General features: G+C 51.2%; 9 protein-coding genes across 9 annotated transcripts; 1 reads left to right on the forward strand and 8 right to left on the reverse strand.

Moving 5' to 3' along the window:
* Nucleotides 1-124: 124 nt before the first annotated feature.
* BROUX77_006067 (uncharacterized protein) lies at nt 125-1,291 on the reverse strand (the record flags this gene model as incomplete). The annotated part of the gene is made up of 1 exon (XM_073751011.1): nt 125-1,291. One exon carries the CDS (start codon nt 1,289-1,291, stop codon nt 125-127), a length of 1,167 nt encoding a protein of 388 aa, XP_073603937.1.
* A 1,201-nt stretch (nt 1,292-2,492) lies between these two features.
* Nucleotides 2,493-6,116, reverse strand: BROUX77_006068 (uncharacterized protein; the record flags this gene model as incomplete). Its single annotated transcript, XM_073751012.1, has 1 exon — nt 2,493-6,116. One exon carries the CDS (start codon nt 6,114-6,116, stop codon nt 2,493-2,495), a length of 3,624 nt encoding a protein of 1,207 aa, XP_073603938.1.
* A 164-nt stretch (nt 6,117-6,280) lies between these two features.
* Nucleotides 6,281-7,447, reverse strand: BROUX77_006069 (uncharacterized protein; the record flags this gene model as incomplete). Its single annotated transcript, XM_073751013.1, has 1 exon — nt 6,281-7,447. The coding sequence occupies one exon, from the start codon at nt 7,445-7,447 to the stop codon at nt 6,281-6,283; it is 1,167 nt and encodes a 388-aa protein (XP_073603939.1).
* Nucleotides 7,448-8,648: 1,201 nt separating this feature from the next.
* BROUX77_006070 (uncharacterized protein) lies at nt 8,649-12,272 on the reverse strand (the record flags this gene model as incomplete). Its single annotated transcript, XM_073751014.1, has 1 exon — nt 8,649-12,272. One exon carries the CDS (start codon nt 12,270-12,272, stop codon nt 8,649-8,651), a length of 3,624 nt encoding a protein of 1,207 aa, XP_073603940.1.
* A 164-nt stretch (nt 12,273-12,436) lies between these two features.
* Nucleotides 12,437-13,603, reverse strand: BROUX77_006071 (uncharacterized protein; the record flags this gene model as incomplete). Its single annotated transcript, XM_073751015.1, has 1 exon — nt 12,437-13,603. The coding sequence occupies one exon, from the start codon at nt 13,601-13,603 to the stop codon at nt 12,437-12,439; it is 1,167 nt and encodes a 388-aa protein (XP_073603941.1).
* A 1,582-nt stretch (nt 13,604-15,185) lies between these two features.
* BROUX77_006072 (uncharacterized protein) lies at nt 15,186-21,413 on the reverse strand (the record flags this gene model as incomplete). The annotated part of the gene is made up of 2 exons (XM_073751016.1): nt 15,186-16,508; nt 17,823-21,413. The coding sequence occupies 2 exons, from the start codon at nt 21,411-21,413 to the stop codon at nt 15,186-15,188; spliced, it is 4,914 nt and encodes a 1,637-aa protein (XP_073603942.1).
* Nucleotides 21,414-21,463: 50 nt separating this feature from the next.
* Nucleotides 21,464-22,765, reverse strand: BROUX77_006073 (uncharacterized protein; the record flags this gene model as incomplete). Its single annotated transcript, XM_073751017.1, has 1 exon — nt 21,464-22,765. One exon carries the CDS (start codon nt 22,763-22,765, stop codon nt 21,464-21,466), a length of 1,302 nt encoding a protein of 433 aa, XP_073603943.1.
* Nucleotides 22,766-23,140: 375 nt separating this feature from the next.
* BROUX77_006074 (uncharacterized protein) lies at nt 23,141-24,115 on the reverse strand (the record flags this gene model as incomplete). The annotated part of the gene is made up of 1 exon (XM_073751018.1): nt 23,141-24,115. The coding sequence occupies one exon, from the start codon at nt 24,113-24,115 to the stop codon at nt 23,141-23,143; it is 975 nt and encodes a 324-aa protein (XP_073603944.1).
* Nucleotides 24,116-25,770: 1,655 nt separating this feature from the next.
* BROUX77_006075 (uncharacterized protein) lies at nt 25,771-26,109 on the forward strand (the record flags this gene model as incomplete). The annotated part of the gene is made up of 1 exon (XM_073751019.1): nt 25,771-26,109. The coding sequence occupies one exon, from the start codon at nt 25,771-25,773 to the stop codon at nt 26,107-26,109; it is 339 nt and encodes a 112-aa protein (XP_073603945.1).
* Nucleotides 26,110-27,229: the final 1,120 nt, after the last annotated feature.

Consider the following 27,229-nt stretch of genomic DNA (forward strand, 5'->3'; position numbering starts at 1 on the left):
ACCAGAGGGGGAGAGTTACCATAATCGATAGCATTATCAAGAGAACAAGTGCTGATTCTCAAGAGACCCTCATCAGCAGCGTCAGGGCTAGCCAGGACCAGAGGGGAATGGGTCGGTAGCCCTTCTAGTTTTTTGACGCATCAGGCGCAGGGGCCGTCGAGGGAGCCCGGGTAGAAGTGGAGGGAGAAGGGACAGTAGCTGCGCGAAGAGCAAGGTTGTTTTTGGGGCAAGCCTTTAGCATGTGGTCCTTTGCGCCACACTTCCAACAAACACCCTTTGCCATTTTGCCGTCAGCAGTCTTACGGAAGGGTAGACCGTTGGCATCGGGACCTGCAGAGGTACCCTTAGCTGGCTTGGTGTTGGGGACAGCTTTTTGGGCGCCAGCATTTCTCGAACGAGAATCTTGCTGAAAGGGGACCACACCAGGAGGCGGTTGGATTTTCCCGTTGTTTCCCCGGGTTCGGTTGTTGATCGTATTGTCCAGCGTGTTGCAGAAATTAGCGAACTGATCAAGCGTTCCCTTAGGGGCAGGATAGGTGTTCCAAGCCAGAGCGTCCTGTATGTGGGGCTTGAGGCCTCGCTGAAATAGTGCAATGGTGAAATCAGCGTCGGCCCAACCGAGTTTCTTCAACAGCGTTGTAAAAGCAGAGTGATAGGCAGTACAAGTACCTGTCTGCTTTAAGTCGAAGATCTGCTGGGTCGCAGTCATGCGCCAGTCAGGGTCATCGAAAGCCTCAGCTAACGATTTCATAAAATCGTCGTACGTTTCAAAGTTCATGTGTCCAGTGGCCGGGTCCATCCGAGGCATGGCCCAATCCAGAGCGCCATCTCTAAGGTAGGAGAAGGCAGTCATCAGCTTGCGCTGCTCCGTGCGGTGGTGCTTGGGTGCAGCAGCAAATTTGACCGCAAGTTGCCTCTGGAACGCCTGGAAGCCTTGCTGATTGCCATCATAGGGCACGACATCAAGATGCTTGTCGGCCTCTTTCAACGGATCGGCATCCTCTTCCCGTTTGACTCGGGGAAGAGACTCAAGGGAGTTGAAGCGGGCTTCAGCGCCAGCCTGGAACGCAGCCCAGTAAACCTGAGCCGCATCAGGAACAGAGCCAACGGGGATGGGCGGGGCACCATCGTCGGTGCGCAGACCAGACATGTAAGCCGCCACAATAGCCATTTTGATCTCAGCACTGAACTCCCTAGGAAGGGCACCGAGATGCCAGTTCTCAGGAGTTCGGTCAGGAATCGACAGGAGGAACGTATTGAGATGCTCGATCATTTCGCGAGTGAGGGCCATTGCGAGTTGAAACGTAATAGAGAGGGAAAAATAAATGAGGAGAGAAAAAAGTGCCAAAGAGAGCCAAAGTTGTAATAGCGTCGGGTCTTCAAATGAAGCTTAACAAAATATTACGGATAGGGCCCGAAGAAAGGATTAGGGTTCCGGGTACAGCCAACGACTCGGGACAATGATAGGTTCCTGAGGTGGACAGTCGGGCCTGTGGAGGAAGACGTCAGTTAGACAGAGTGCTAAGACGTATGGTCGGTTGAGATGAAGAGGCAACACACAACTTAGATGGCTATTCTGAGAATAGAGCGGCACAAAGAGGAAGGAGGAGGAACAATCACACACTTCAAAGAAGAAGAAAGGTTGAACTGCAAAGAAAGCAAGAACAGAATGGTATAAAGAAGAAGAAGAAGGTAAGCAAGTGCATGTGATTGTTAAGCTTGGAGAACAAGAGTAAACCTGATCAACTCAGGGCAGGAGACGACGATATTTATGTTGTCGGCGCTCCTGACAAAACTCTGTCTTCCCAAGCTAGAAACAATCAACATCTAGTCGCTGTGGTGCAGTGGTATAGCACCTGGCAAGGCTTTTCGGTTGGCTACCGAGAAGTCGTAGGTTCGATTCCTACCAGTGACGCCAATTTTCTACGAGCAGTCAACCTTAACTGGGGCACTTGGGGTTAGTGCTGCTCGTTGGAAATTCATACCAAAAGCTATTCATGTATTTCCTTTCTGTCATAACTTGGGGATTATATTTGTGGGATCTTAGATGTAACTGCCTCCCTGCCAGGGGATTGGAGTATATTATGTATAGTAGCTAGCTTGTTTGAGATTCCGTTAAACCTTGATTCGTGTATAGTATTAATATACACCTCGCCATAACCCTGTCAGGTTCCATGCGAGTAATGAATAAAAAAAAAAAAAAATCAACATCTAACTATGAACAAAAGATAAGTCTCGTGTAAACAAGACGTAACAGGTTCGTAACAATCGAACCAGATAACAACCCCCACCTAAGCACGCAATGGCAATTGCAACAAGAAAACTCCGCAGCAGCAGAACAACGTCTATCAGAGCACCCGTGCTCAGCACATCCCACGACAACCTCATATCCGTTGATCAACTCACGATCTACACAGACCAACCTGTGCCATAAGCGCATCTTCATAGGTCGCCGACCTTCGGCGTTGTGGAAAAGAAGAGTGGGGTAGGTCTCATGCATAACCCTTAGCATGAGCAGTGTCAGGATGGCTATTCATGACATTAGGCATCCTCTTGTAGAATTCTGCAACCTTCTCAGGTGCATTGGCTAAATGGTCCAGAGGTTCCCAGGAGGGTCCATCATGTTCATAGCCCTCCCAAACTACTTGATATTGCAGAGGGCCACGCGAAGACACGCCTATAATTTCCTTGACCACAAATTCTTCCTCGCCATCTACTATGACGGGAGGAGGAGGAGGGTTTTTCTGGCCAGGAAGAGGATCCGACGCACATGGTTCCAGCAGACAAACGTGGAAGACGGGATGAACCTTCATAGTGGCAGGGAGTGCCAACTCGTAGGCATGCGAAGACACCTTCCGTAGAATCTTAAATGGGCCAAGCTTCTTGAAGTCCAACTTCTTTGAAGGACGAGTAGTTCGAATATTTCTACTCAAAAGCCACACTAAGTCCCCTTCTCGAAGGAGAGGGGCGGAAGATTTGTGTCGATTCGCGTACTCGGTCATCCGCTCACGGCTCCACGTAATTTCAGTCTTTAAAAACTGACAAATGTTGTCAAGCTCTTTAACAAAGTTCCGCAACGGGCCTTTTTCCACAGAGACTGGGAGCGACTCACGCCCACTTCTGGGGTGAAACCCGTGGTTCGCAAAGAAGGGCGTCAGCATAGTAGAACTGGACTCGGAGTCATTGTAAGAGAACTCCGCCAAGGGCAAAAGATCAGCCCAATTGTCCTGTCTATAGTTGGTGTAACCCCGCAGGTATTGCTCCAAAATAGAGTTCACACGCTCAGTCTGACCATCGGTCTGAGGGTGGAACGCAGTACTCAGATTTTGCTTTATGCCCAACAGTTTGGCTAAAGCCTTGGAAAAAGCCGACGTAAACAGACTACCCCTGTCGGACACAATGTCCAATGGCAGACCGTGGAGCCTATACACTGCTGACAAATAGAGCTTAGCAAAACCTGCAGCATCCAGCGAGGAATCGCAAGGTATAAAGTGAGCCATTTTGCTAAGCCTATCGACGACAACGAGAATCATGTCAAAAGAATTGGAGACCGGCAAGCCGGTGATAAAATCAAGGGACACAGATGTCCACCGAGCTTGCGGAATGGTCAGAGGTTTCAGTAGACCGTAGGGACTATGTCGCGCGGACTTGATCCGTTGGCAGACCTCACAATTTCGGATGTACCGGATGACATCACGACGCATCCCGGGCCACCAGTATTCCCGAACAAGAAGTTCAAAAGTGTTCTTTTGTCCAGGGTGTCCGCTAGGCATAATATCATGACAATTCTTCAATGCACGAACTCGTAGATCCTCGTTCGGCAAATATAGAAGGTCGTTGACAAACAAAAGACCGTCATTGTCAAGCCTGCAGACACTGAGGTCCACATCTGGAGGTTTGGTCGACTGGCCTCGAAGAGCAGAAATAACATCAAGAGCCCACTTGTCCGTGGATAGCGCGATTTTTACCTCGTCTACCAAAGACATGGTACCAATAAAATTTTCAGGGGGAATAATAGGAGCACACAGCTCTTTATCCTCCTCAGAAGAAGAAGAAACGAGGTCTTCGTAGCGTCTGGTCAGGGCATCAGCTCTAGAATTCAAGGAGCCAGGCCTATAAGTGATGACATAACGGTACTCGCTCAGTTCCATAGCCCACCTCGCTTGCCGTCTGTTCATGGCCGGAATTTGCTTAAGAACGGCTAAATTCCGATGGTCCGTCAATACCAGAACAGGTTTTTCCAGACTTTCAACCATGAATCGCCACGACTTTAGAGACTCCACAATGGCTAACAACTCCTTGTCACCTACGCCGTAGTTACACTGGGCAGGATTCATTTTTTGAGAGAAATAGGCCACGGGGTGTAGTAGAAGCCCCTTGTCAGTCGGGTGGTATTGAGACATGACGGCAGATATTACACGGTCAGACGCGTCTGTTTCAATAACAGTGTCCAACAGGTAATCAAAGTGCTTGAGGATAGGTTCAGAGCAGAAAAGGTCCTTCAGGGTGTGAAATGCTGCCTCACATTCAGAGGACCAGACAAAAGATTGCGTCTTTTTAGTCAACTCGAAGAGAGGTGTGCAGATTCTAGAGAAGTCACGGATGAACCTCCTATAGAAATTGGCAAAACCCAAAAAGGACTGGACTCCCTTAACAGTTCGGGGAGCCTCCCACTCACGGACAGCCGCAACTTTAGCGGGGTCCATCTTCAGAGCATCGGCTGAAATAACAAAGCCAACAAAGGTAGTTTCAGTCTTGTCGAATTCGCATTTTTCACCCTTGACAAACAGACTGGCCTGCGCTAATTTTAGCAGGACTTTGCGCACATGAACATCATGTTCCTCTTGGTTCAGAGAGAACACCAGGATATCATCCAAGTAACAGACACAGAATATGTCCAAATACTCCGACAAGACCTCGCTGACATATTTCTGACACGTGGCAGGAGCATTGGTGAGCCCAAACGGCATCACATTGTACTCAAAAATGCCATATCGAGTTCTGAAAGCTGTCTTGTATTCATCACCTTTCTTGATGCGAATCAAGTGGTACGCAGCTCTCAGATCCAGCTTTGTAAAAATGTTTCCCGTAGCCGCCGTGCGCAGTGATTCATTGATCCGAGGCAGAGGAGTTACGTCTTTGATGGTGATATCATTGACGGCTCGGAAATCAACACAGAATCGTAAACTGCCTGGCTTCCTAGCAAAAAGAATCGGGGAAGCCAGCGGCGAAGAGGAAGAGGAAATAAAGCCTTTAGCAAGCATGCCATCTAGATATTTTTTGACAGCCTGCAACTCGAGTGGAGTCATATCGTACAGCGGGGCCTTGGGGTATTTCGCATCGGGAACGAAGTTAATCGCATGATCAATGTCCCGGTGAGGTGGTAGTTGATCAGCACCTTCTCGAGAGAACAGAGGAAGTAGGTCATGGTATTTCTTCGGGATGCGTTCAAGGAGCCGTGCATGCTCTTGTTCCGGAGTTAGGTCCTCCTGATTGAGATAATCCAGGACTTCCTGAGCGGTGACACGATAAATCTGTAGTTTCTCAGCTTTGGCAAAGCGATGCAAAGCCTGAGACGACACCGTCACACAGGAACAAGACACAGCTGACGATTGTGCAATAAAAGAAGGAAGGGGTGAAGTGGCTGAAGCAGGAGCAGATCCCTCAATCTGACTGCCAGCGGTAGAAGCAATATTTTTGTCGTTTTTTGTATAAGAAAAATCAAACGAAGCGCCAGAATCAGTAGAAGCAGTCGAAACAGAAGAAGAAGAAGAAGAAGAATCAGAAGCTGCCACAGCATTGCCATCGGCGGTAGAAGTAACCGATATCTTGAGCGTATTGGAAGGCCAAGAAATTTCCGGGTTATGGGCGTCGAGCCAGCATTTCCCCAGGATGATGTGGTAGCCCCCAAGCTTCGTGATTTGAAAAACCAAAGTTTCTGAATAATTAGGAAAAGAGAGGGACAAAGGAACTTGGTGGGTCACTTTACCCGCAGCAGTTTCACTACCATCAACAACATGGAGCGACTCGGCTCTGGCCTTGAGAACAGTAGGAATCTGATGCCTTGCTATAAATTCAGAATCCACAAAACAAGTTGTTGATCCCGAATCCACCATAGCGTAGGCCTCAATGGAATTATTCACTGTCACAGGAATAACCAGAGGGGGAGAGTTACCATAATCGATAGCATTATCAAGAGAACAAGTGCTGATTCTCAAGAGACCCTCATCAGCAGCGTCAGGGCTAGCCAGGACCAGAGGGGAATGGGTCGGTAGCCCTTCTAGTTTTTTGACGCATCAGGCGCAGGGGCCGTCGAGGGAGCCCGGGTAGAAGTGGAGGGAGAAGGGACAGTAGCTGCGCGAAGAGCAAGGTTGTTTTTGGGGCAAGCCTTTAGCATGTGGTCCTTTGCGCCACACTTCCAACAAACACCCTTTGCCATTTTGCCGTCAGCAGTCTTACGGAAGGGTAGACCGTTGGCATCGGGACCTGCAGAGGTACCCTTAGCTGGCTTGGTGTTGGGGACAGCTTTTTGGGCGCCAGCATTTCTCGAACGAGAATCTTGCTGAAAGGGGACCACACCAGGAGGCGGTTGGATTTTCCCGTTGTTTCCCCGGGTTCGGTTGTTGATCGTATTGTCCAGCGTGTTGCAGAAATTAGCGAACTGATCAAGCGTTCCCTTAGGGGCAGGATAGGTGTTCCAAGCCAGAGCGTCCTGTATGTGGGGCTTGAGGCCTCGCTGAAATAGTGCAATGGTGAAATCAGCGTCGGCCCAACCGAGTTTCTTCAACAGCGTTGTAAAAGCAGAGTGATAGGCAGTACAAGTACCTGTCTGCTTTAAGTCGAAGATCTGCTGGGTCGCAGTCATGCGCCAGTCAGGGTCATCGAAAGCCTCAGCTAACGATTTCATAAAATCGTCGTACGTTTCAAAGTTCATGTGTCCAGTGGCCGGGTCCATCCGAGGCATGGCCCAATCCAGAGCGCCATCTCTAAGGTAGGAGAAGGCAGTCATCAGCTTGCGCTGCTCCGTGCGGTGGTGCTTGGGTGCAGCAGCAAATTTGACCGCAAGTTGCCTCTGGAACGCCTGGAAGCCTTGCTGATTGCCATCATAGGGCACGACATCAAGATGCTTGTCGGCCTCTTTCAACGGATCGGCATCCTCTTCCCGTTTGACTCGGGGAAGAGACTCAAGGGAGTTGAAGCGGGCTTCAGCGCCAGCCTGGAACGCAGCCCAGTAAACCTGAGCCGCATCAGGAACAGAGCCAACGGGGATGGGCGGGGCACCATCGTCGGTGCGCAGACCAGACATGTAAGCCGCCACAATAGCCATTTTGATCTCAGCACTGAACTCCCTAGGAAGGGCACCGAGATGCCAGTTCTCAGGAGTTCGGTCAGGAATCGACAGGAGGAACGTATTGAGATGCTCGATCATTTCGCGAGTGAGGGCCATTGCGAGTTGAAACGTAATAGAGAGGGAAAAATAAATGAGGAGAGAAAAAAGTGCCAAAGAGAGCCAAAGTTGTAATAGCGTCGGGTCTTCAAATGAAGCTTAACAAAATATTACGGATAGGGCCCGAAGAAAGGATTAGGGTTCCGGGTACAGCCAACGACTCGGGACAATGATAGGTTCCTGAGGTGGACAGTCGGGCCTGTGGAGGAAGACGTCAGTTAGACAGAGTGCTAAGACGTATGGTCGGTTGAGATGAAGAGGCAACACACAACTTAGATGGCTATTCTGAGAATAGAGCGGCACAAAGAGGAAGGAGGAGGAACAATCACACACTTCAAAGAAGAAGAAAGGTTGAACTGCAAAGAAAGCAAGAACAGAATGGTATAAAGAAGAAGAAGAAGGTAAGCAAGTGCATGTGATTGTTAAGCTTGGAGAACAAGAGTAAACCTGATCAACTCAGGGCAGGAGACGACGATATTTATGTTGTCGGCGCTCCTGACAAAACTCTGTCTTCCCAAGCTAGAAACAATCAACATCTAGTCGCTGTGGTGCAGTGGTATAGCACCTGGCAAGGCTTTTCGGTTGGCTACCGAGAAGTCGTAGGTTCGATTCCTACCAGTGACGCCAATTTTCTACGAGCAGTCAACCTTAACTGGGGCACTTGGGGTTAGTGCTGCTCGTTGGAAATTCATACCAAAAGCTATTCATGTATTTCCTTTCTGTCATAACTTGGGGATTATATTTGTGGGATCTTAGATGTAACTGCCTCCCTGCCAGGGGATTGGAGTATATTATGTATAGTAGCTAGCTTGTTTGAGATTCCGTTAAACCTTGATTCGTGTATAGTATTAATATACACCTCGCCATAACCCTGTCAGGTTCCATGCGAGTAATGAATAAAAAAAAAAAAAAATCAACATCTAACTATGAACAAAAGATAAGTCTCGTGTAAACAAGACGTAACAGGTTCGTAACAATCGAACCAGATAACAACCCCCACCTAAGCACGCAATGGCAATTGCAACAAGAAAACTCCGCAGCAGCAGAACAACGTCTATCAGAGCACCCGTGCTCAGCACATCCCACGACAACCTCATATCCGTTGATCAACTCACGATCTACACAGACCAACCTGTGCCATAAGCGCATCTTCATAGGTCGCCGACCTTCGGCGTTGTGGAAAAGAAGAGTGGGGTAGGTCTCATGCATAACCCTTAGCATGAGCAGTGTCAGGATGGCTATTCATGACATTAGGCATCCTCTTGTAGAATTCTGCAACCTTCTCAGGTGCATTGGCTAAATGGTCCAGAGGTTCCCAGGAGGGTCCATCATGTTCATAGCCCTCCCAAACTACTTGATATTGCAGAGGGCCACGCGAAGACACGCCTATAATTTCCTTGACCACAAATTCTTCCTCGCCATCTACTATGACGGGAGGAGGAGGAGGGTTTTTCTGGCCAGGAAGAGGATCCGACGCACATGGTTCCAGCAGACAAACGTGGAAGACGGGATGAACCTTCATAGTGGCAGGGAGTGCCAACTCGTAGGCATGCGAAGACACCTTCCGTAGAATCTTAAATGGGCCAAGCTTCTTGAAGTCCAACTTCTTTGAAGGACGAGTAGTTCGAATATTTCTACTCAAAAGCCACACTAAGTCCCCTTCTCGAAGGAGAGGGGCGGAAGATTTGTGTCGATTCGCGTACTCGGTCATCCGCTCACGGCTCCACGTAATTTCAGTCTTTAAAAACTGACAAATGTTGTCAAGCTCTTTAACAAAGTTCCGCAACGGGCCTTTTTCCACAGAGACTGGGAGCGACTCACGCCCACTTCTGGGGTGAAACCCGTGGTTCGCAAAGAAGGGCGTCAGCATAGTAGAACTGGACTCGGAGTCATTGTAAGAGAACTCCGCCAAGGGCAAAAGATCAGCCCAATTGTCCTGTCTATAGTTGGTGTAACCCCGCAGGTATTGCTCCAAAATAGAGTTCACACGCTCAGTCTGACCATCGGTCTGAGGGTGGAACGCAGTACTCAGATTTTGCTTTATGCCCAACAGTTTGGCTAAAGCCTTGGAAAAAGCCGACGTAAACAGACTACCCCTGTCGGACACAATGTCCAATGGCAGACCGTGGAGCCTATACACTGCTGACAAATAGAGCTTAGCAAAACCTGCAGCATCCAGCGAGGAATCGCAAGGTATAAAGTGAGCCATTTTGCTAAGCCTATCGACGACAACGAGAATCATGTCAAAAGAATTGGAGACCGGCAAGCCGGTGATAAAATCAAGGGACACAGATGTCCACCGAGCTTGCGGAATGGTCAGAGGTTTCAGTAGACCGTAGGGACTATGTCGCGCGGACTTGATCCGTTGGCAGACCTCACAATTTCGGATGTACCGGATGACATCACGACGCATCCCGGGCCACCAGTATTCCCGAACAAGAAGTTCAAAAGTGTTCTTTTGTCCAGGGTGTCCGCTAGGCATAATATCATGACAATTCTTCAATGCACGAACTCGTAGATCCTCGTTCGGCAAATATAGAAGGTCGTTGACAAACAAAAGACCGTCATTGTCAAGCCTGCAGACACTGAGGTCCACATCTGGAGGTTTGGTCGACTGGCCTCGAAGAGCAGAAATAACATCAAGAGCCCACTTGTCCGTGGATAGCGCGATTTTTACCTCGTCTACCAAAGACATGGTACCAATAAAATTTTCAGGGGGAATAATAGGAGCACACAGCTCTTTATCCTCCTCAGAAGAAGAAGAAACGAGGTCTTCGTAGCGTCTGGTCAGGGCATCAGCTCTAGAATTCAAGGAGCCAGGCCTATAAGTGATGACATAACGGTACTCGCTCAGTTCCATAGCCCACCTCGCTTGCCGTCTGTTCATGGCCGGAATTTGCTTAAGAACGGCTAAATTCCGATGGTCCGTCAATACCAGAACAGGTTTTTCCAGACTTTCAACCATGAATCGCCACGACTTTAGAGACTCCACAATGGCTAACAACTCCTTGTCACCTACGCCGTAGTTACACTGGGCAGGATTCATTTTTTGAGAGAAATAGGCCACGGGGTGTAGTAGAAGCCCCTTGTCAGTCGGGTGGTATTGAGACATGACGGCAGATATTACACGGTCAGACGCGTCTGTTTCAATAACAGTGTCCAACAGGTAATCAAAGTGCTTGAGGATAGGTTCAGAGCAGAAAAGGTCCTTCAGGGTGTGAAATGCTGCCTCACATTCAGAGGACCAGACAAAAGATTGCGTCTTTTTAGTCAACTCGAAGAGAGGTGTGCAGATTCTAGAGAAGTCACGGATGAACCTCCTATAGAAATTGGCAAAACCCAAAAAGGACTGGACTCCCTTAACAGTTCGGGGAGCCTCCCACTCACGGACAGCCGCAACTTTAGCGGGGTCCATCTTCAGAGCATCGGCTGAAATAACAAAGCCAACAAAGGTAGTTTCAGTCTTGTCGAATTCGCATTTTTCACCCTTGACAAACAGACTGGCCTGCGCTAATTTTAGCAGGACTTTGCGCACATGAACATCATGTTCCTCTTGGTTCAGAGAGAACACCAGGATATCATCCAAGTAACAGACACAGAATATGTCCAAATACTCCGACAAGACCTCGCTGACATATTTCTGACACGTGGCAGGAGCATTGGTGAGCCCAAACGGCATCACATTGTACTCAAAAATGCCATATCGAGTTCTGAAAGCTGTCTTGTATTCATCACCTTTCTTGATGCGAATCAAGTGGTACGCAGCTCTCAGATCCAGCTTTGTAAAAATGTTTCCCGTAGCCGCCGTGCGCAGTGATTCATTGATCCGAGGCAGAGGAGTTACGTCTTTGATGGTGATATCATTGACGGCTCGGAAATCAACACAGAATCGTAAACTGCCTGGCTTCCTAGCAAAAAGAATCGGGGAAGCCAGCGGCGAAGAGGAAGAGGAAATAAAGCCTTTAGCAAGCATGCCATCTAGATATTTTTTGACAGCCTGCAACTCGAGTGGAGTCATATCGTACAGCGGGGCCTTGGGGTATTTCGCATCGGGAACGAAGTTAATCGCATGATCAATGTCCCGGTGAGGTGGTAGTTGATCAGCACCTTCTCGAGAGAACAGAGGAAGTAGGTCATGGTATTTCTTCGGGATGCGTTCAAGGAGCCGTGCATGCTCTTGTTCCGGAGTTAGGTCCTCCTGATTGAGATAATCCAGGACTTCCTGAGCGGTGACACGATAAATCTGTAGTTTCTCAGCTTTGGCAAAGCGATGCAAAGCCTGAGACGACACCGTCACACAGGAACAAGACACAGCTGACGATTGTGCAATAAAAGAAGGAAGGGGTGAAGTGGCTGAAGCAGGAGCAGATCCCTCAATCTGACTGCCAGCGGTAGAAGCAATATTTTTGTCGTTTTTTGTATAAGAAAAATCAAACGAAGCGCCAGAATCAGTAGAAGCAGTCGAAACAGAAGAAGAAGAAGAAGAAGAATCAGAAGCTGCCACAGCATTGCCATCGGCGGTAGAAGTAACCGATATCTTGAGCGTATTGGAAGGCCAAGAAATTTCCGGGTTATGGGCGTCGAGCCAGCATTTCCCCAGGATGATGTGGTAGCCCCCAAGCTTCGTGATTTGAAAAACCAAAGTTTCTGAATAATTAGGAAAAGAGAGGGACAAAGGAACTTGGTGGGTCACTTTACCCGCAGCAGTTTCACTACCATCAACAACATGGAGCGACTCGGCTCTGGCCTTGAGAACAGTAGGAATCTGATGCCTTGCTATAAATTCAGAATCCACAAAACAAGTTGTTGATCCCGAATCCACCATAGCGTAGGCCTCAATGGAATTATTCACTGTCACAGGAATAACCAGAGGGGGAGAGTTACCATAATCGATAGCATTATCAAGAGAACAAGTGCTGATTCTCAAGAGACCCTCATCAGCAGCGTCAGGGCTAGCCAGGACCAGAGGGGAATGGGTCGGTAGCCCTTCTAGTTTTTTGACGCATCAGGCGCAGGGGCCGTCGAGGGAGCCCGGGTAGAAGTGGAGGGAGAAGGGACAGTAGCTGCGCGAAGAGCAAGGTTGTTTTTGGGGCAAGCCTTTAGCATGTGGTCCTTTGCGCCACACTTCCAACAAACACCCTTTGCCATTTTGCCGTCAGCAGTCTTACGGAAGGGTAGACCGTTGGCATCGGGACCTGCAGAGGTACCCTTAGCTGGCTTGGTGTTGGGGACAGCTTTTTGGGCGCCAGCATTTCTCGAACGAGAATCTTGCTGAAAGGGGACCACACCAGGAGGCGGTTGGATTTTCCCGTTGTTTCCCCGGGTTCGGTTGTTGATCGTATTGTCCAGCGTGTTGCAGAAATTAGCGAACTGATCAAGCGTTCCCTTAGGGGCAGGATAGGTGTTCCAAGCCAGAGCGTCCTGTATGTGGGGCTTGAGGCCTCGCTGAAATAGTGCAATGGTGAAATCAGCGTCGGCCCAACCGAGTTTCTTCAACAGCGTTGTAAAAGCAGAGTGATAGGCAGTACAAGTACCTGTCTGCTTTAAGTCGAAGATCTGCTGGGTCGCAGTCATGCGCCAGTCAGGGTCATCGAAAGCCTCAGCTAACGATTTCATAAAATCGTCGTACGTTTCAAAGTTCATGTGTCCAGTGGCCGGGTCCATCCGAGGCATGGCCCAATCCAGAGCGCCATCTCTAAGGTAGGAGAAGGCAGTCATCAGCTTGCGCTGCTCCGTGCGGTGGTGCTTGGGTGCAGCAGCAAATTTGACCGCAAGTTGCCTCTGGAACGCCTGGAAGCCTTGCTGATTGCCATCATAGGGCACGACATCAAGATGCTTGTCGGCCTCTTTCAACGGATCGGCATCCTCTTCCCGTTTGACTCGGGGAAGAGACTCAAGGGAGTTGAAGCGGGCTTCAGCGCCAGCCTGGAACGCAGCCCAGTAAACCTGAGCCGCATCAGGAACAGAGCCAACGGGGATGGGCGGGGCACCATCGTCGGTGCGCAGACCAGACATGTAAGCCGCCACAATAGCCATTTTGATCTCAGCACTGAACTCCCTAGGAAGGGCACCGAGATGCCAGTTCTCAGGAGTTCGGTCAGGAATCGACAGGAGGAACGTATTGAGATGCTCGATCATTTCGCGAGTGAGGGCCATTGCGAGTTGAAACGTAATAGAGAGGGAAAAATAAATGAGGAGAGAAAAAAGTGCCAAAGAGAGCCAAAGTTGTAATAGCGTCGGGTCTTCAAATGAAGCTTAACAAAATATTACGGATAGGGCCCGAAGAAAGGATTAGGGTTCCGGGTACAGCCAACGACTCGGGACAATGATAGGTTCCTGAGGTGGACAGTCGGGCCTGTGGAGGAAGACGTCAGTTAGACAGAGTGCTAAGACGTATGGTCGGTTGAGATGAAGAGGCAACACACAACTTAGATGGCTATTCTGAGAATAGAGCGGCACAAAGAGGAAGGAGGAGGAACAATCACACACTTCAAAGAAGAAGAAAGGTTGAACTGCAAAGAAAGCAAGAACAGAATGGTATAAAGAAGAAGAAGAAGGTAAGCAAGTGCATGTGATTGTTAAGCTTGGAGAACAAGAGTAAACCTGATCAACTCAGGGCAGGAGACGACGATATTTATGTTGTCGGCGCTCCTGACAAAACTCTGTCTTCCCAAGCTAGAAACAATCAACATCTAACTACGAACAAAAGATAAGTCTCGTGTAAACAAGACGTAACAGGTTCGTAACAATCGAACCAGATAACAACCCCCACCTAAGCACGCAATGGCAATTGCAACAAGAAAACTCCGCAGCAGCAGAACAACGTCTATCAGAGCACCCGTGCTCAGCACATCCCACGACAACCTCATATCCGTTGATCAACTCACGATCTACACAGACCAACCTGTGCCATAAGCGCATCTTCATAGGTCGCCGACCTTCGGCGTTGTGGAAAAGAAGAGTGGGGTAGGTCTCATGCATAACCCTTAGCATGAGCAGTGTCAGGATAGCTATTCATGACAATACGTAACTCAACGTTACCAGACGCTACTATCAAACCGGATGTTAGTTCACGAGATAAACCAACACTGCAGCAGCAGACTGAAAATCCCTCAAGACACCCAGGCAACGATATGTCGCGTTACAGCGATATCGGCCTAACAGGTGTGGACCCCACGCTCAAACGCTGTTGACACAAAAGGAACGAGAATAGCAGTCAACTCAGAATAAGCTGCATCAACTGCAGAGTATCGAGTTACCTAATAGCGATGATCTATAGGGTGCAAGCCGGCCACACCCGAGTAGATAAACCGGAGTGACACCTCAAGGTTACACAGACCACCAAGTGGTATAACCGTATCATCATACGTCCTTGGAACATTAGCGTGACAAATGGAAGCGGGGTAAGGTGCCAGGCATAACCCTATGCAATGGCAATGGCAAGAATGGCTATTCATGACAGTACCCTTTGTAAGGCTTTACGGTCTAAAGGAGAACGCTTTTAGAACAGCAGAAATAAATTAAGAAACAGATAAAGAGAAAAGACTAATGTACAAGAAAACGGGCGGAAACAACACTATCTATATACGCGCGGTAGAGGTATGACGCGTACCCTTGACAACGACGGTGTGCACACGGGTTTGGCAGGCGGTGAGTAACGGCGGTGTGCAAGGCGGTGTGGACGGCGGTGTAAACGGCGGTGAGGGCGGAGCCTGAGCCTACCTCGATCCATAGATCGTTACAATCGCCTCCTCCTCCCTCTCCTCCGGGGGACTGCTGGCAACTTCCAGGGGCACTCGTGGGTCTGCTCGTATCTCTCGAGCGCTGCTGTGTCTAGGACGTGTGACAAGGGTTCCCATGTTGGCTCTGCCCATCCAGTCCACTGGACGAGCACTTTGTGACGTTTGTCGACGACCTTGTGTTGTAGGATCTCGTCGACAAGGTACTCGCCAGCCACTAAATCGCCGGAGGCTTCTTCGGGCGCGATTGCAGGTGGTTCCGGGTTGGCTAAGACTTGGGAAGGCAGAGGGTCATCACGGGCGCGGCGGACAAGACTCACGTGGAAGACGGGGTGGATACCGGTGGGCGTGTCTAGTTTGACAGCGTGCGTACCGACGACTTGGATAACGCGGTAGGGCAAGGCAAGCCAGTCGAGTGTCTTCGAGGGGCGGATGGTGCGCACGTTGCGCAGACGCAGGTAGACTCGGTCGCCGACTTTGAAAGCTTCCGCTGCCTGGCGTCCCCGGTTGGCATGTCGTTCCTGTGTTTCAAGGGCGAATGCCATGGAGGCCTGGGCGAACGCGGTTGCGTCGCGGTGCTTGGCGAGCCAGTTGTGGCCGGCAGTGGCGGGGGAAACGGTGGAGCCTGGTTCGTGGTCGGTAGTCATGTCAAGGGGGTCAATGTTGTAACCATGGGTGAAGAAAAAAGGGGAAAGGCCAGTGGCAGTAGCGGTGCGATTGTTCAGGGCGACCTGGGCTTGGGGGAGAAGTGCAGCCCAGTCGTCTTGCAGGAAAACAGTGAAGGCACGGAGGTAGGTCTCGATCTCCTGGTTGGAGCGCTCTTGGGCGCCGTCGGTCTCGGGATGGAACGCAGTGGAGAGGCGGCGGGTGATGGAGAGCTGGCGACAGACTTCTGTCCAGAATAAACCGGTGAACTGGGGACCTCGGTCGGACGTGATGGCGCGGGGTAGACCATGGTGGGCAAAGACGTGTGTGATGAAGGCTCTGGCTACGTCAGAGGCAGTATACGATTTCAGCGGTATCAAGATTTTACTCTTTGACAGCCGGTCTGTAATACCTAAGATAGTAGTGCAGCCTTCGGACTCGGGGAGGCCGACGATGAAATCCATTGCGAGTTCTTGCCAGGCGCGGTCTGGGACGGGCAGGGGCTTCAGGAGGCCACGCTTCTGGTCGCGCCAAATCTTGCTTTTACCGCAAGTGTCGCAATTACCAACGAAGCGGCGGACATCGTCAGAGAGGCCAGGCCAAGCGTAGGAGCGGCTGACTAGATCACGGGTTGCTGATCCTCCAGGGTGACCGGTGAGCGTGGAGTCGTGGACTTGCTGGATGATACGAGTGCGGAGGGGCTCGTAGTACGGGATCCACAGGCGGTCACGCCATATTACGGATAGGGCCCAAGGAAACCATTAGGGTTCTAGAAAGCCAACGACTCGGGACAATGATAGGTTCCAGAGGTGGACAGTCAGGCCTGCGCGGATATACGGCCGGGAGGAGAGGATAGAACTCTCTAGGTCGTATGGTCGGTTTGAGGTAAAGAGGCACACTCAACTAATTGATCTTATAACACACGGAAGGGAATAAACAATCACAGGAACACTGAGGTAACGAAGACGACAGAAGGTACTGATGCAATGAAGGCTATCAAGAAACAAGTGATGATTAAAGATATAGTACTAAAGAAGAAGGTACTATCGAAGAAGTGATACTATAAACTAGTATACACAGAAGAATGGCAAAAGGGGTGTATGTGATTGTTAAGCTTGGGGAGCAAGAGCTAACCTGATCACACAGGGCAGAAGGCAACGCTATTTAAGGCGTTGCAGATTCTGACAACAGAGATCTTCCCAAGCTAGAACCAAATCACAGATAACCGAAAGTGGGGACATACGTAACTCAACGTTACCAGACGCTACTATCAAACCGGATGTTAGTTCACGAGATAAACCAACACTGCAGCAGCAGACTGAAAATCCCTCAAGACACCCAGGCAACGATATGTCGCGTTACAGCGATATCGGCCTAACAGGTGTGGACCCCACGCTCAAACGCTGTTGACACAAAAGGAACGAGAATAGCAGTCAACTCAGAATAAGCTGCATCAACTGCAGAGTATCGAGTTACCTAATAGCGATGATCTATAGGGTGCAAGCCGGCCACACCCGAGTAGATAAACCGGAGTGACACCTCAAGGTTACACAGACCACCAAGTGGTATAACCGTATCATCATACGTCCTTGGAACATTAGCGTGACAAATGGAAGCGGGGTAAGGTGCCAGGCATAACCCTATGCAATGGCAATGGCAAGAATGGCTATTCATGACAGTACCCTTTGTAAGGCTTTACGGTCTAAAGGAGAACGCTTTTAGAACAGCAGAAATAAATTAAGAAACAGATAAAGAGAAAAGACTAATGTACAAGAAAACGGGCGGAAACAACACTATCTATATACGCGCGGTAGAGGTATGACGCGTACCCTTGACAACGACGGTGTGCACACGGGTTTGGCAGGCGGTGAGTAACGGCGGTGTGCAAGGCGGTGTGGACGGCGGTGTAAACGGCGGTGAGGGCGGAGCCTGAGCCTACCTCGATCCATAGATCGTTACAATCGCCTCCTCCTCCCTCTCCTCCGGGGGACTGCTGGCAACTTCCAGGGGCACTCGTGGGTCTGCTCGTATCTCTCGAGCGCTGCTGTGTCTAGGACGTGTGACAAGGGTTCCCATGTTGGCTCTGCCCATCCAGTCCACTGGACGAGCACTTTGTGACGTTTGTCGACGACCTTGTGTTGTAGGATCTCGTCGACAAGGTACTCGCCAGCCACTAAATCGCCGGAGGCTTCTTCGGGCGCGATTGCAGGTGGTTCCGGGTTGGCTAAGACTTGGGAAGGCAGAGGGTCATCACGGGCGCGGCGGACAAGACTCACGTGGAAGACGGGGTGGATACCGGTGGGCGTGTCTAGTTTGACAGCGTGCGTACCGACGACTTGGATAACGCGGTAGGGCAAGGCAAGCCAGTCGAGTGTCTTCGAGGGGCGGATGGTGCGCACGTTGCGCAGACGCAGGTAGACTCGGTCGCCGACTTTGAAAGCTTCCGCTGCCTGGCGTCCCCGGTTGGCATGTCGTTCCTGTGTTTCAAGGGCGAATGCCATGGAGGCCTGGGCGAACGCGGTTGCGTCGCGGTGCTTGGCGAGCCAGTTGTGGCCGGCAGTGGCGGGGGAAACGGTGGAGCCTGGTTCGTGGTCGGTAGTCATGTCAAGGGGGTCAATGTTGTAACCATGGGTGAAGAAAAAAGGGGAAAGGCCAGTGGCAGTAGCGGTGCGATTGTTCAGGGCGACCTGGGCTTGGGGGAGAAGTGCAGCCCAGTCGTCTTGCAGGAAAACAGTGAAGGCACGGAGGTAGGTCTCGATCTCCTGGTTGGAGCGCTCTTGGGCGCCGTCGGTCTCGGGATGGAACGCAGTGGAGAGGCGGCGGGTGATGGAGAGCTGGCGACAGACTTCTGTCCAGAATAAACCGGTGAACTGGGGACCTCGGTCGGACGTGATGGCGCGGGGTAGACCATGGTGGGCAAAGACGTGTGTGATGAAGGCTCTGGCTACGTCAGAGGCAGTATACGATTTCAGCGGTATCAAGATTTTACTCTTTGACAGCCGGTCTGTAATACCTAAGATAGTAGTGCAGCCTTCGGACTCGGGGAGGCCGACGATGAAATCCATTGCGAGTTCTTGCCAGGCGCGGTCTGGGACGGGCAGGGGCTTCAGGAGGCCACGCTTCTGGTCGCGCCAAATCTTGCTTTTACCGCAAGTGTCGCAATTACCAACGAAGCGGCGGACATCGTCAGAGAGGCCAGGCCAAGCGTAGGAGCGGCTGACTAGATCACGGGTTGCTGATCCTCCAGGGTGACCGGTGAGCGTGGAGTCGTGGACTTGCTGGATGATACGAGTGCGGAGGGGCTCGTAGTACGGGATCCACAGGCGGTCACGCCAGAGGAGACGGGTGGCGGAGTCGAGGGTACACTCGCTGATCTGCCAAGGAAGGCCCCACTCGTTGGGGAACGAGCGGGCTTGTTCTTGGACAGCTTGTCGCGCTTGCCAATAACGTTCGTTATGGGTAAGTGCCGAGTGCCAGAGGGTCTGGAGTTCCGGGTCAGCAAAAGGGGCATCTAGGGCAGCGTGGTCGAGGGTCAGGGTTCCTTCAGGGTCTTTGTCAGGCTCTTTAGCCCAAACGGCGGCGGCAATGACGAAGTCGGGCCCGTCAGGGCGCAGAACTTGGTGGACACGGGACTGGAGGCGTTCATCGGAGAGGTCTTGGGGCAGGTCTTGGTCGCGGCGGGAAAGGGCATCGGAGGTCACTTGAGTAACGCCGGGTCGATGAATTAACCGAAAGTCGAACTCGGACAATTCATGGGCCCAGCGGCGTTGGCGTTCTGACAGGGTTCTTTGCTTCTGGAAGTACAAAAGGTTCTGGTGGTCGGTGTGTACTTCGAACGGGATGCCAGCGAGGTAGGAGCGCCAAGCGCGGAGGCAGGAGTGGATGGCCAACATTTCCTTATCGTGGATAGGATAGTTGACTTCCGCTGGGCTGAGCTTTCGCGAGAAGTAAGCAACAGGACGCCAAAGAGAATCAGCACCTTGCTGTCTGAGGGAACCTCCCAGGGCCCAGCCGGAAGCATCGGCTTCAACGATGGTGGGGAGGTCAGGGTCAAAGGTGGCAAGGAGCGGGGCAGAGACAAGGGCCTTCTTCAAAGCTTCAAACGAACGGAGTTGTTCGTCTTCCCACTTGAAGGGTTGATCCTTCTTGGTCAGCAGAGTCAGGGGAGCAGCGACGGTGGAGTATTCGGGGACAAAACAGCGGTAGAAGTTGGCAAACCCAAGAAAACTACGGACTCCGCGGACAGACGTGGGAGCCTCCCATTCCTGGATAGCCTTGACTTTGTCTGGGTCTGCACGGATGCCGGAGCCGGGTTCAACGATGAAACCAAGGTACTTGATGGACGGGGACTCAAATTCACTTTTATCCCAGTCAAGCTGTAAGCCAGCATCTCCGAGAGCGCGGATGATCTGACAGACAAGGTTACGGTGTTCTTTGCGGGAGTCAGAGCTGTAGATCACTACATCGTCGAGGTAAGCAGAGCAGGAGATACCGAGCCAGCGGGAGAGCACATGATTGATAAAACGTTGGAAAGCAGCAGGAGCACCAGTGAGGCCGAAAGGGGTGACTAGCCATTCATACGCTCCGAGATGGGTGCGGAAGGCCGTGTAGGCTTCACTACCTTCTTTCAGGCGGAGACGGTGGAACGCGGAGATTACATCGACCTTGGAGACGTACTTGGCGGCAGCGATGTCACGGAGGGTGTCGTTGATCAGTGGTAACGGGTAACCATCCTTCTCTGTGACGCTGTTCAGGGCACGGTAGTCTACGCAAAAACGAAGACCACCACCAGGTTTCTTCACGAAGATGACAGGAGCACCTCCCTCAGCACTACTGGCTCGGATAAAGCCAGCGTCGAGCAAGTCGTAGAGAGTTTTCCGGAGCAGCAGCAGTTCTTCTCGGCTCATTGAGTACAGAGGGCACGAGGGCGGGGACAAGCCTGGTTTAAGGCGGATCTCTGTATCAATGCCAGGGCGGTTCGGGGGGAGCTCGGAAGCTTTCTTCCTGTCGAAAGCGTCGATGACAGGAAGGAGCCACTCGGGACAGTTGGCGCGGGGGTCGGTGTAAATTTTGGCCTTGAGGGCCTTCTCAATGTCGTGAAGAGTGGCGGAGAAGATGCGGACATTGTGAGAACGGCGGGCTCTGAGGTGAAAGGCGCGGACGGCGTGGGCAGTAACAGGGAGGACATCGGGATTGGCAGTACAGTTGGTAAGACGAAGGGGAGTGGGCAAGCGGATGAAGACTTCGTTCTGGGCAGGGCGGAGGGAAGCGTCGTGCTTGGCAATCCAGCCTTGACCCAGGATGAGGTCCTCAGTCTGACCAGGGACGATGTAAGCGTAGAGTTTCTCGTCCAATCCTCCGAGACCAAGGTCAAAAACGGCGACTTGATCGATGACGGGTGGGTTTTGGTCATTAACTACTTGAGCAATTGGACGAGGGCAGATGGGCAGGATAGTAGCGTGGGCGCGGGTGGCGGTGCGCGGAGAGACGGTGGCAAGACACAGGCAACCGGAGTCGACGAAGGCAGAGGTAGAACAAGTTTTATTGAGAACAACATCTATATAGGTACCTCTAGCCCCCATTTCCTCCCGAGCGATCTTCTCTCCTTGGGGCTCTAGACGGCGACGTTCGCCTAGAGCTCTCCATTTCCCGACATGTCGCGGGACGCGGGCGTGGGCACAGGCAGGGGCAGAGCTGGGGTCGGCGCAGCAAGCTGGGGAAGGTTGGTGGAGCGGACAGGGACGGTAGTAGTGGGGACAAAGTTCAGTGGACAGTTCTGGCGCAGATGGCCAGTCTGGCGGCAGCGGAAGCAGGCGCGGTTGCGGCGGAGGCGCTCGCGCTCCTCGTCGGTCAGGGGCTGAAGGGCCGTGGCAGTGACAGTGGGAGTCCAATCCATAGCATCGGGGTGACGAGCAGCAGCCGACGGGGGAACGGAGGAAACAAAAGGGCCAGCAGGAGCAGGGGAAACAGGGTGGGCAGCGTACGGAGAGTAGGTCGTGTTATCAGTGAAAGCGGAGTAGTGGCCGCGGCGGGGACGAGGTAGGAATTGCTCAGCCTTGGAAGCGACGTTTTGCATGCAGTTGGTAAATTCAGGGTACGTCGCGGGGACGTTGACATAGACCATCGCTTGTCGGAGGGCAGGCGCCATGGCGGTTTGCAACTTCGAAATGCGGTTGCGGTCGCCAATGATGTTGGCGTCCTGGAGGACTTTTTCGAAGCGGGGCAGGAACAAGGCGAAGGGTTCAGAGGGTCCCTGGCGCATGTTGTCCAGGTGGAAGAGAGCACGGTCAGCAGCAAAGGGGTCGATGAATATGGAGTCCAAGTACTCCAGGAACTGGTGGGGCCCGGTGTCGTTCAGCAAGCCCTGCTCGAAGTACGCCACGACGAGGTTCTGGGCTTCTACCGTCATACGCGCAAAAAGGTACGCGTATTGCTTGCGGTGGTCACCGATTGACTCGCTGTCCAGTGCAAGCTTGGAGCGGGCACTCAGGGCCCAGACGCGGTAGGCAGAGCGTTGGCCGGAAAACAAGGCGATATCCGGGAGGGCACGCTTCCTCGGTTCGAGGTTTCTTTCCGTAGTTGCAACGGGCACGGGAGCAGCGGGGACAGCAGTGGGGACAGGGGACGCAGGGACGACGGCGGGAGCGGAAGTAGCGGTGGCAGCACGGGCAAAAGCTTGGAGATCGGCGATGGCCTGATCTCGTTTTTGTTGGCCACTGTTGAACTCGTCGCGCAATTGTTGTTGCGCGTGGTCGTGCTTCTCGTTGAGCTGCTGGATGGCTTGCAGCAGATCTTGAAGCGACGGGGCCGCCGGGGCTGGAACAGGGACAGTAGGATCGGACATGGCTGTCGGAGGAGGCTCAGAGTCGAAGAAGACGGTGTTGTTGGAAGTGGTGTCAGAGTCGGGGTCGGTGGTAGGTGCACAGTAGGGCATGTGACGGTGGAACAAAAGAGGAACAGAGAGAAACGATGTACAGGTGGCGGGTGGTAACGAGGAAAAGGTACGAAGACAGGGTAAAAGAAACGAGGACAGTGTAAACAAGGGTAGATCTGTTTCTATTGTAAGGCTTTACGGTCTAAAGGAGAACGCTTTTAGAACAGCAGAAATAAATTAAGAAACAGATAAAGAGAAAAGACTAATGTACAAGAAAACGGGCGGAAACAACACTATCTATATACGCGCGGTAGAGGTATGACGCGTACCCTTGACAACGACGGTGTGCACACGGGTTTGGCAGGCGGTGAGTAACGGCGGTGTGCAAGGCGGTGTGGACGGCGGTGTAAACGGCGGTGAGGGCGGAGCCTGAGCCTACCTCGATCCATAGATCGTTACACCCTTAGCTGGCTTGGTGTTGAGGACAGTTTTTTGGGCGCCAGCATTTCTCGAACGAGAATCTTGCTGGAAGGGGACCACACCAGGAGGTGGTTGGATTTTCCCGTTGTTTCCCCGGGTTCGGTTGTTGATCGTATTGTCCAGCGTGTTGCAGAAATTAGCGAACTGATCAAGCGTTCCCTTAGGGGCAGGATAGGTGTTCCAAGCCAGAGCGTCCTGTATGTGGGGCTTGAGGCCTCGCTGAAATAGTGCAATGGTGAAATCAGCGTCGGCCCAACCGAGTTTCTTCAACAGCGTTGTGAAAGCAGAGTGATAGGCAGTACAAGTACCTGTCTGCTTTAAGTCGAAGATCTGCTGGGTCGCAGTCATGCGCCAGTCAGGGTCATCGAAAGCCTCAGCTAACGATTTCATGAAATCGTCGTACGTTTCAGAGTTCATGTGTCCAGTGGCCGGGTCCATCCGAGGCATGGCCCAATCCAGAGCGCCATCTCTAAGGTAGGAGAAGGCAGTCATCAGCTTGCGCTGCTCCGTGCGGTGGTGCTTGGGTGCAGCAGCAAATTTGACCGCAAGTTGTCTCTGGAACGCCTGGAAGCCTTGCTGATTGCCATCATAGGGCACGACATCAAGATGCTTGTCGGCCTCTTTCAACGGATCGGCATCCTCTTCCCGTTTGACTCGGGGAAGAGACTCAAGGGAGTTGAAGCGGGCTTCAGCGCCAGCCTGGAACGCAGCCCAGTAAACCTGAGCCGCATCCGGAACAGAGCCAACGGGGATGGGCGGGGCACCATCGTCGGTGCGCAGACCAGATATGTAAGCCGCCACAATAGCCATTTTGATCTCAGCACTGAATTCCCTAGGAAGGGCACCGAGATGCCAGTTCTCAGGAGTTCGGTCAGGAATCGACAGGAGGAACGTATTGAGATGCTCGATCATTTCGCGAGTGAGGGCCATTGCGAGTTGAAACGTAATAGAGAGGGAAAAATAAATGAGGGGAGAAAAAAGTGCCAAAGAAAGCCAAAGTTATAATAGCGTCGGGTCTTCAAATGAAGCTTAACAAAATATTACGGATAGGGCCCGAAGAAAGAATTAGGGTTCCGGGTACAGCCAACGACTCGGGACAATGATAGGTTCCTGAGGTGGACAGTCGGGCCTGTGAAGGAAGACGTCAGTTAGACAGAGTGCTAAGACGTATGGTCGGTTGAGATGAAGAGGCAACACACAACTTAGATGGCTATTCGGAGAATAGAGCGGCACAAAGAGGAAGGAGGAGGAACAATCACACACTTCAAAGAAGAAGAAAGGTTGAACTGCAAAGAAAGCAAGAACAGAATGGTATAAAGAAGAAGAAGAAGGTAAGCAAGTGCATGTGATTGTTAAGCTTGGAGAACAAGAGTAAACCTGATCAACTCAGGGCAGGAGACGACGATATTTATGTTGTCGGCGCTCCTAACAAAACTCTGTCTTCCCAAGTTAGAAACAATCAACATCTAACTACGAACAAAAGATAAGTCAGCACCTGGCAAGGCTTTTCGGTTGGCTACCGAGAAGTCGTAGGTTCGATTCCTACCAGTGACGCCAATTTTCTACGAGCAGTCAACCTTAACTGGGGCACTTGGGGTTAGTGCTGCTCGTTGGAAATTCATACCAAAAGCTATTCATGTATTTCCTTTCTGTCATAACTTGGGGATTATATTTGTGGGATCTTAGATGTAACTGCCTCCCTGCCAGGGGATTGGAGTATATTATGTATAGTAGCTAGCTTGTTTGAGATTCCGTTAAACCTTGATTCGTGTATAGTATTAATATACACCTCGCCATAACCCTGTCAGGTTCCATGCGAGTAATGAATAAAAAAAAAAAAAAAAAAAAAAGATAAGTCTCGTGTAAACAAGACGTAACAGGTTCGTAACAATCGAACCAGATAACAACCCCCACCTAAGCACGCAATGGCAATTGCAACAAGAAAACTCCGCAGCAGCAGAACAACGTCTATCAGAGCACCCGTGCTCAGCACATCCCACGACAACCTCATATCCGTTGATCAACTCACGATCTACACAGACCAACTTGCGCCATTAGCGCATCTTCATAGGTCGCCGACCTTCGGCGTTGTGGAAAAGAAGAGTGGGGTAGGTCTCATGCATAACCCTTAGCATGAGCAGTGTCAGGATAGCTATTCATGACACATCGGCTCTGGAAGGAGTGTATGCCTAGGCATATACATGGCCATTCCCAATAGTCAACAGGCCCGGGTCCAGAATTGGTTCCGCAACGGGAATGCCCATAACTGGGATTGGCACCAGTTCCTACGACACATACACCAACAGTTTCGAGACAAGGACACCGTGTTCAAGGCTGGAGAGACCTTAGTTTTCATGATGATGGGGCCTAACCAACCTTTCTCATCTTTCTTGGACGACTTTGAGACGCAACTAGGCCTCGTGGAAGGTCACTGTTGGCACGACCGAGCCAAAATCGTCCTGTTGCACAGCTCACTAAATGAAACTCTCAAACACCACCTGGTGCCCCGACGACTCGATGAGAATAGCTACGAGGCATATGTGGAGGCGGTGGCAGATGTGGCAGGACGAGTAGAGTCCCTGCCGATGTACAAGTCAAAGGAGTTGCACCAGACCCGGACTGTGTATCCCAAGAGCCCACCCATGTCCACTACACAGAACCGTGCTATCTCTCGTGTAGACAGCGAAGGAGATACCGCCATGTCCGGAATGAACGCCCTGAAGACGCAAGCCACAAAACCCCGTGCCCCCTGGAGATCGCAGAGTGACATCGAACAGGCTCGGGGAAAACAGGCCTGCTTTCGCTGTCTCCAGACAGGACACCGCTCCTTCAAGTGCCCTACGTACAGCTCCGCCCGGCCGCCCGCAGCCATCAACCAAGCGACCGTTGAAGAACATGTTGAGACCGATGAACTAAAAGAGTAGACCCTGACCAAAGTCGCCTTCAGGGTCCTATCGGCAAGGGACACAACGATTCAGATATTTCGACTGATTTTGTAGAAGACATGCACTCCACTCCGTTTCTAATAGATGCTTTTATTGATAACTCTTTCTATTGTGACGCTCTCTTTGACAGTGGGTGCTTAGTTACTTCAGCTTTTAACGAATCGTTGGTCCGAAAGAAAGGCCTCACGCGCATCCCAGTTGCCAAACGACAGTTAAAACTGGCAGAAAACGATAAGAAAACCCGGACGATTGATGAGGTAGTGGTATGTGACCTCGACATTGACGGACGAACAGAGTGTTACGGGTCGTGGACCCGATGTTGGATCATCTTTGGGCTGATCCATGTTGACCCACTTTTTGGGTGATTTGAAGTTGGGTCCACTTTCGGGTTAGGGTTTGTGGACCCACTTTTAGTCGACCAGGGTGCGACCCACTTTTTGTGTCACAAGGGTCGGGACCCACTTTTATGTGCACGGATGTTGCTCCACTTTTATTGTACAGGGGTCATAGGGCTGGTTGCCCTGGTGGGGCCCACACAACTGGATTCCTGAATGCCTATAAAGCATAGCCAGTTCCCCCATCTTTAGTTTAGATTTTCTTCTTCCTTTTCTTTCTTTTCTTCCCTATGTTAAAGATAATAAACAGCATTTGGTCATAACTATGAGATTTTCTCATACTTAGTGAAACCCGTCACATATTATCTTTAACATCTTCTTGAGTTTTCTCACGATCCCCTGGAGTTACGGGATCCGTTCAAGAAGTTTTATATACAGTTTTCATCCCTCTATATGGATATGTTCCTATCCCTGTTCTACCTGTTTGTTTTTATCCTATTTGGGCAAGTGCAATCTTATGCCATGTCGAGCCCTAGGACCCCCAGTTTTCCGCCTTCCCTCCCCGCCACGTTGCCACCTCAGGTCGCCACCATGCCCCAGCAGACCGAAGTCAACCCGCAGCCTGATGTTACCACGTTCCAGTTGTTACAGTCAGTGCATCAGCTGTTATCGAGCCAACAATGTTCCCCCTCTCCCACACACAATATCTCATGGCCCCAGTGGGATTTTTTTTTTTTTTTTTTTTATTCATTACTCGCATGGAA

Source organism: Berkeleyomyces rouxiae, assembly GCF_048999995.1.
Source record: "Berkeleyomyces rouxiae strain 22BRR77 chromosome Unknown BrBRR77_ptg000007l, whole genome shotgun sequence".
NCBI lineage: Eukaryota > Fungi > Ascomycota > Sordariomycetes > Microascales > Ceratocystidaceae > Berkeleyomyces > Berkeleyomyces rouxiae.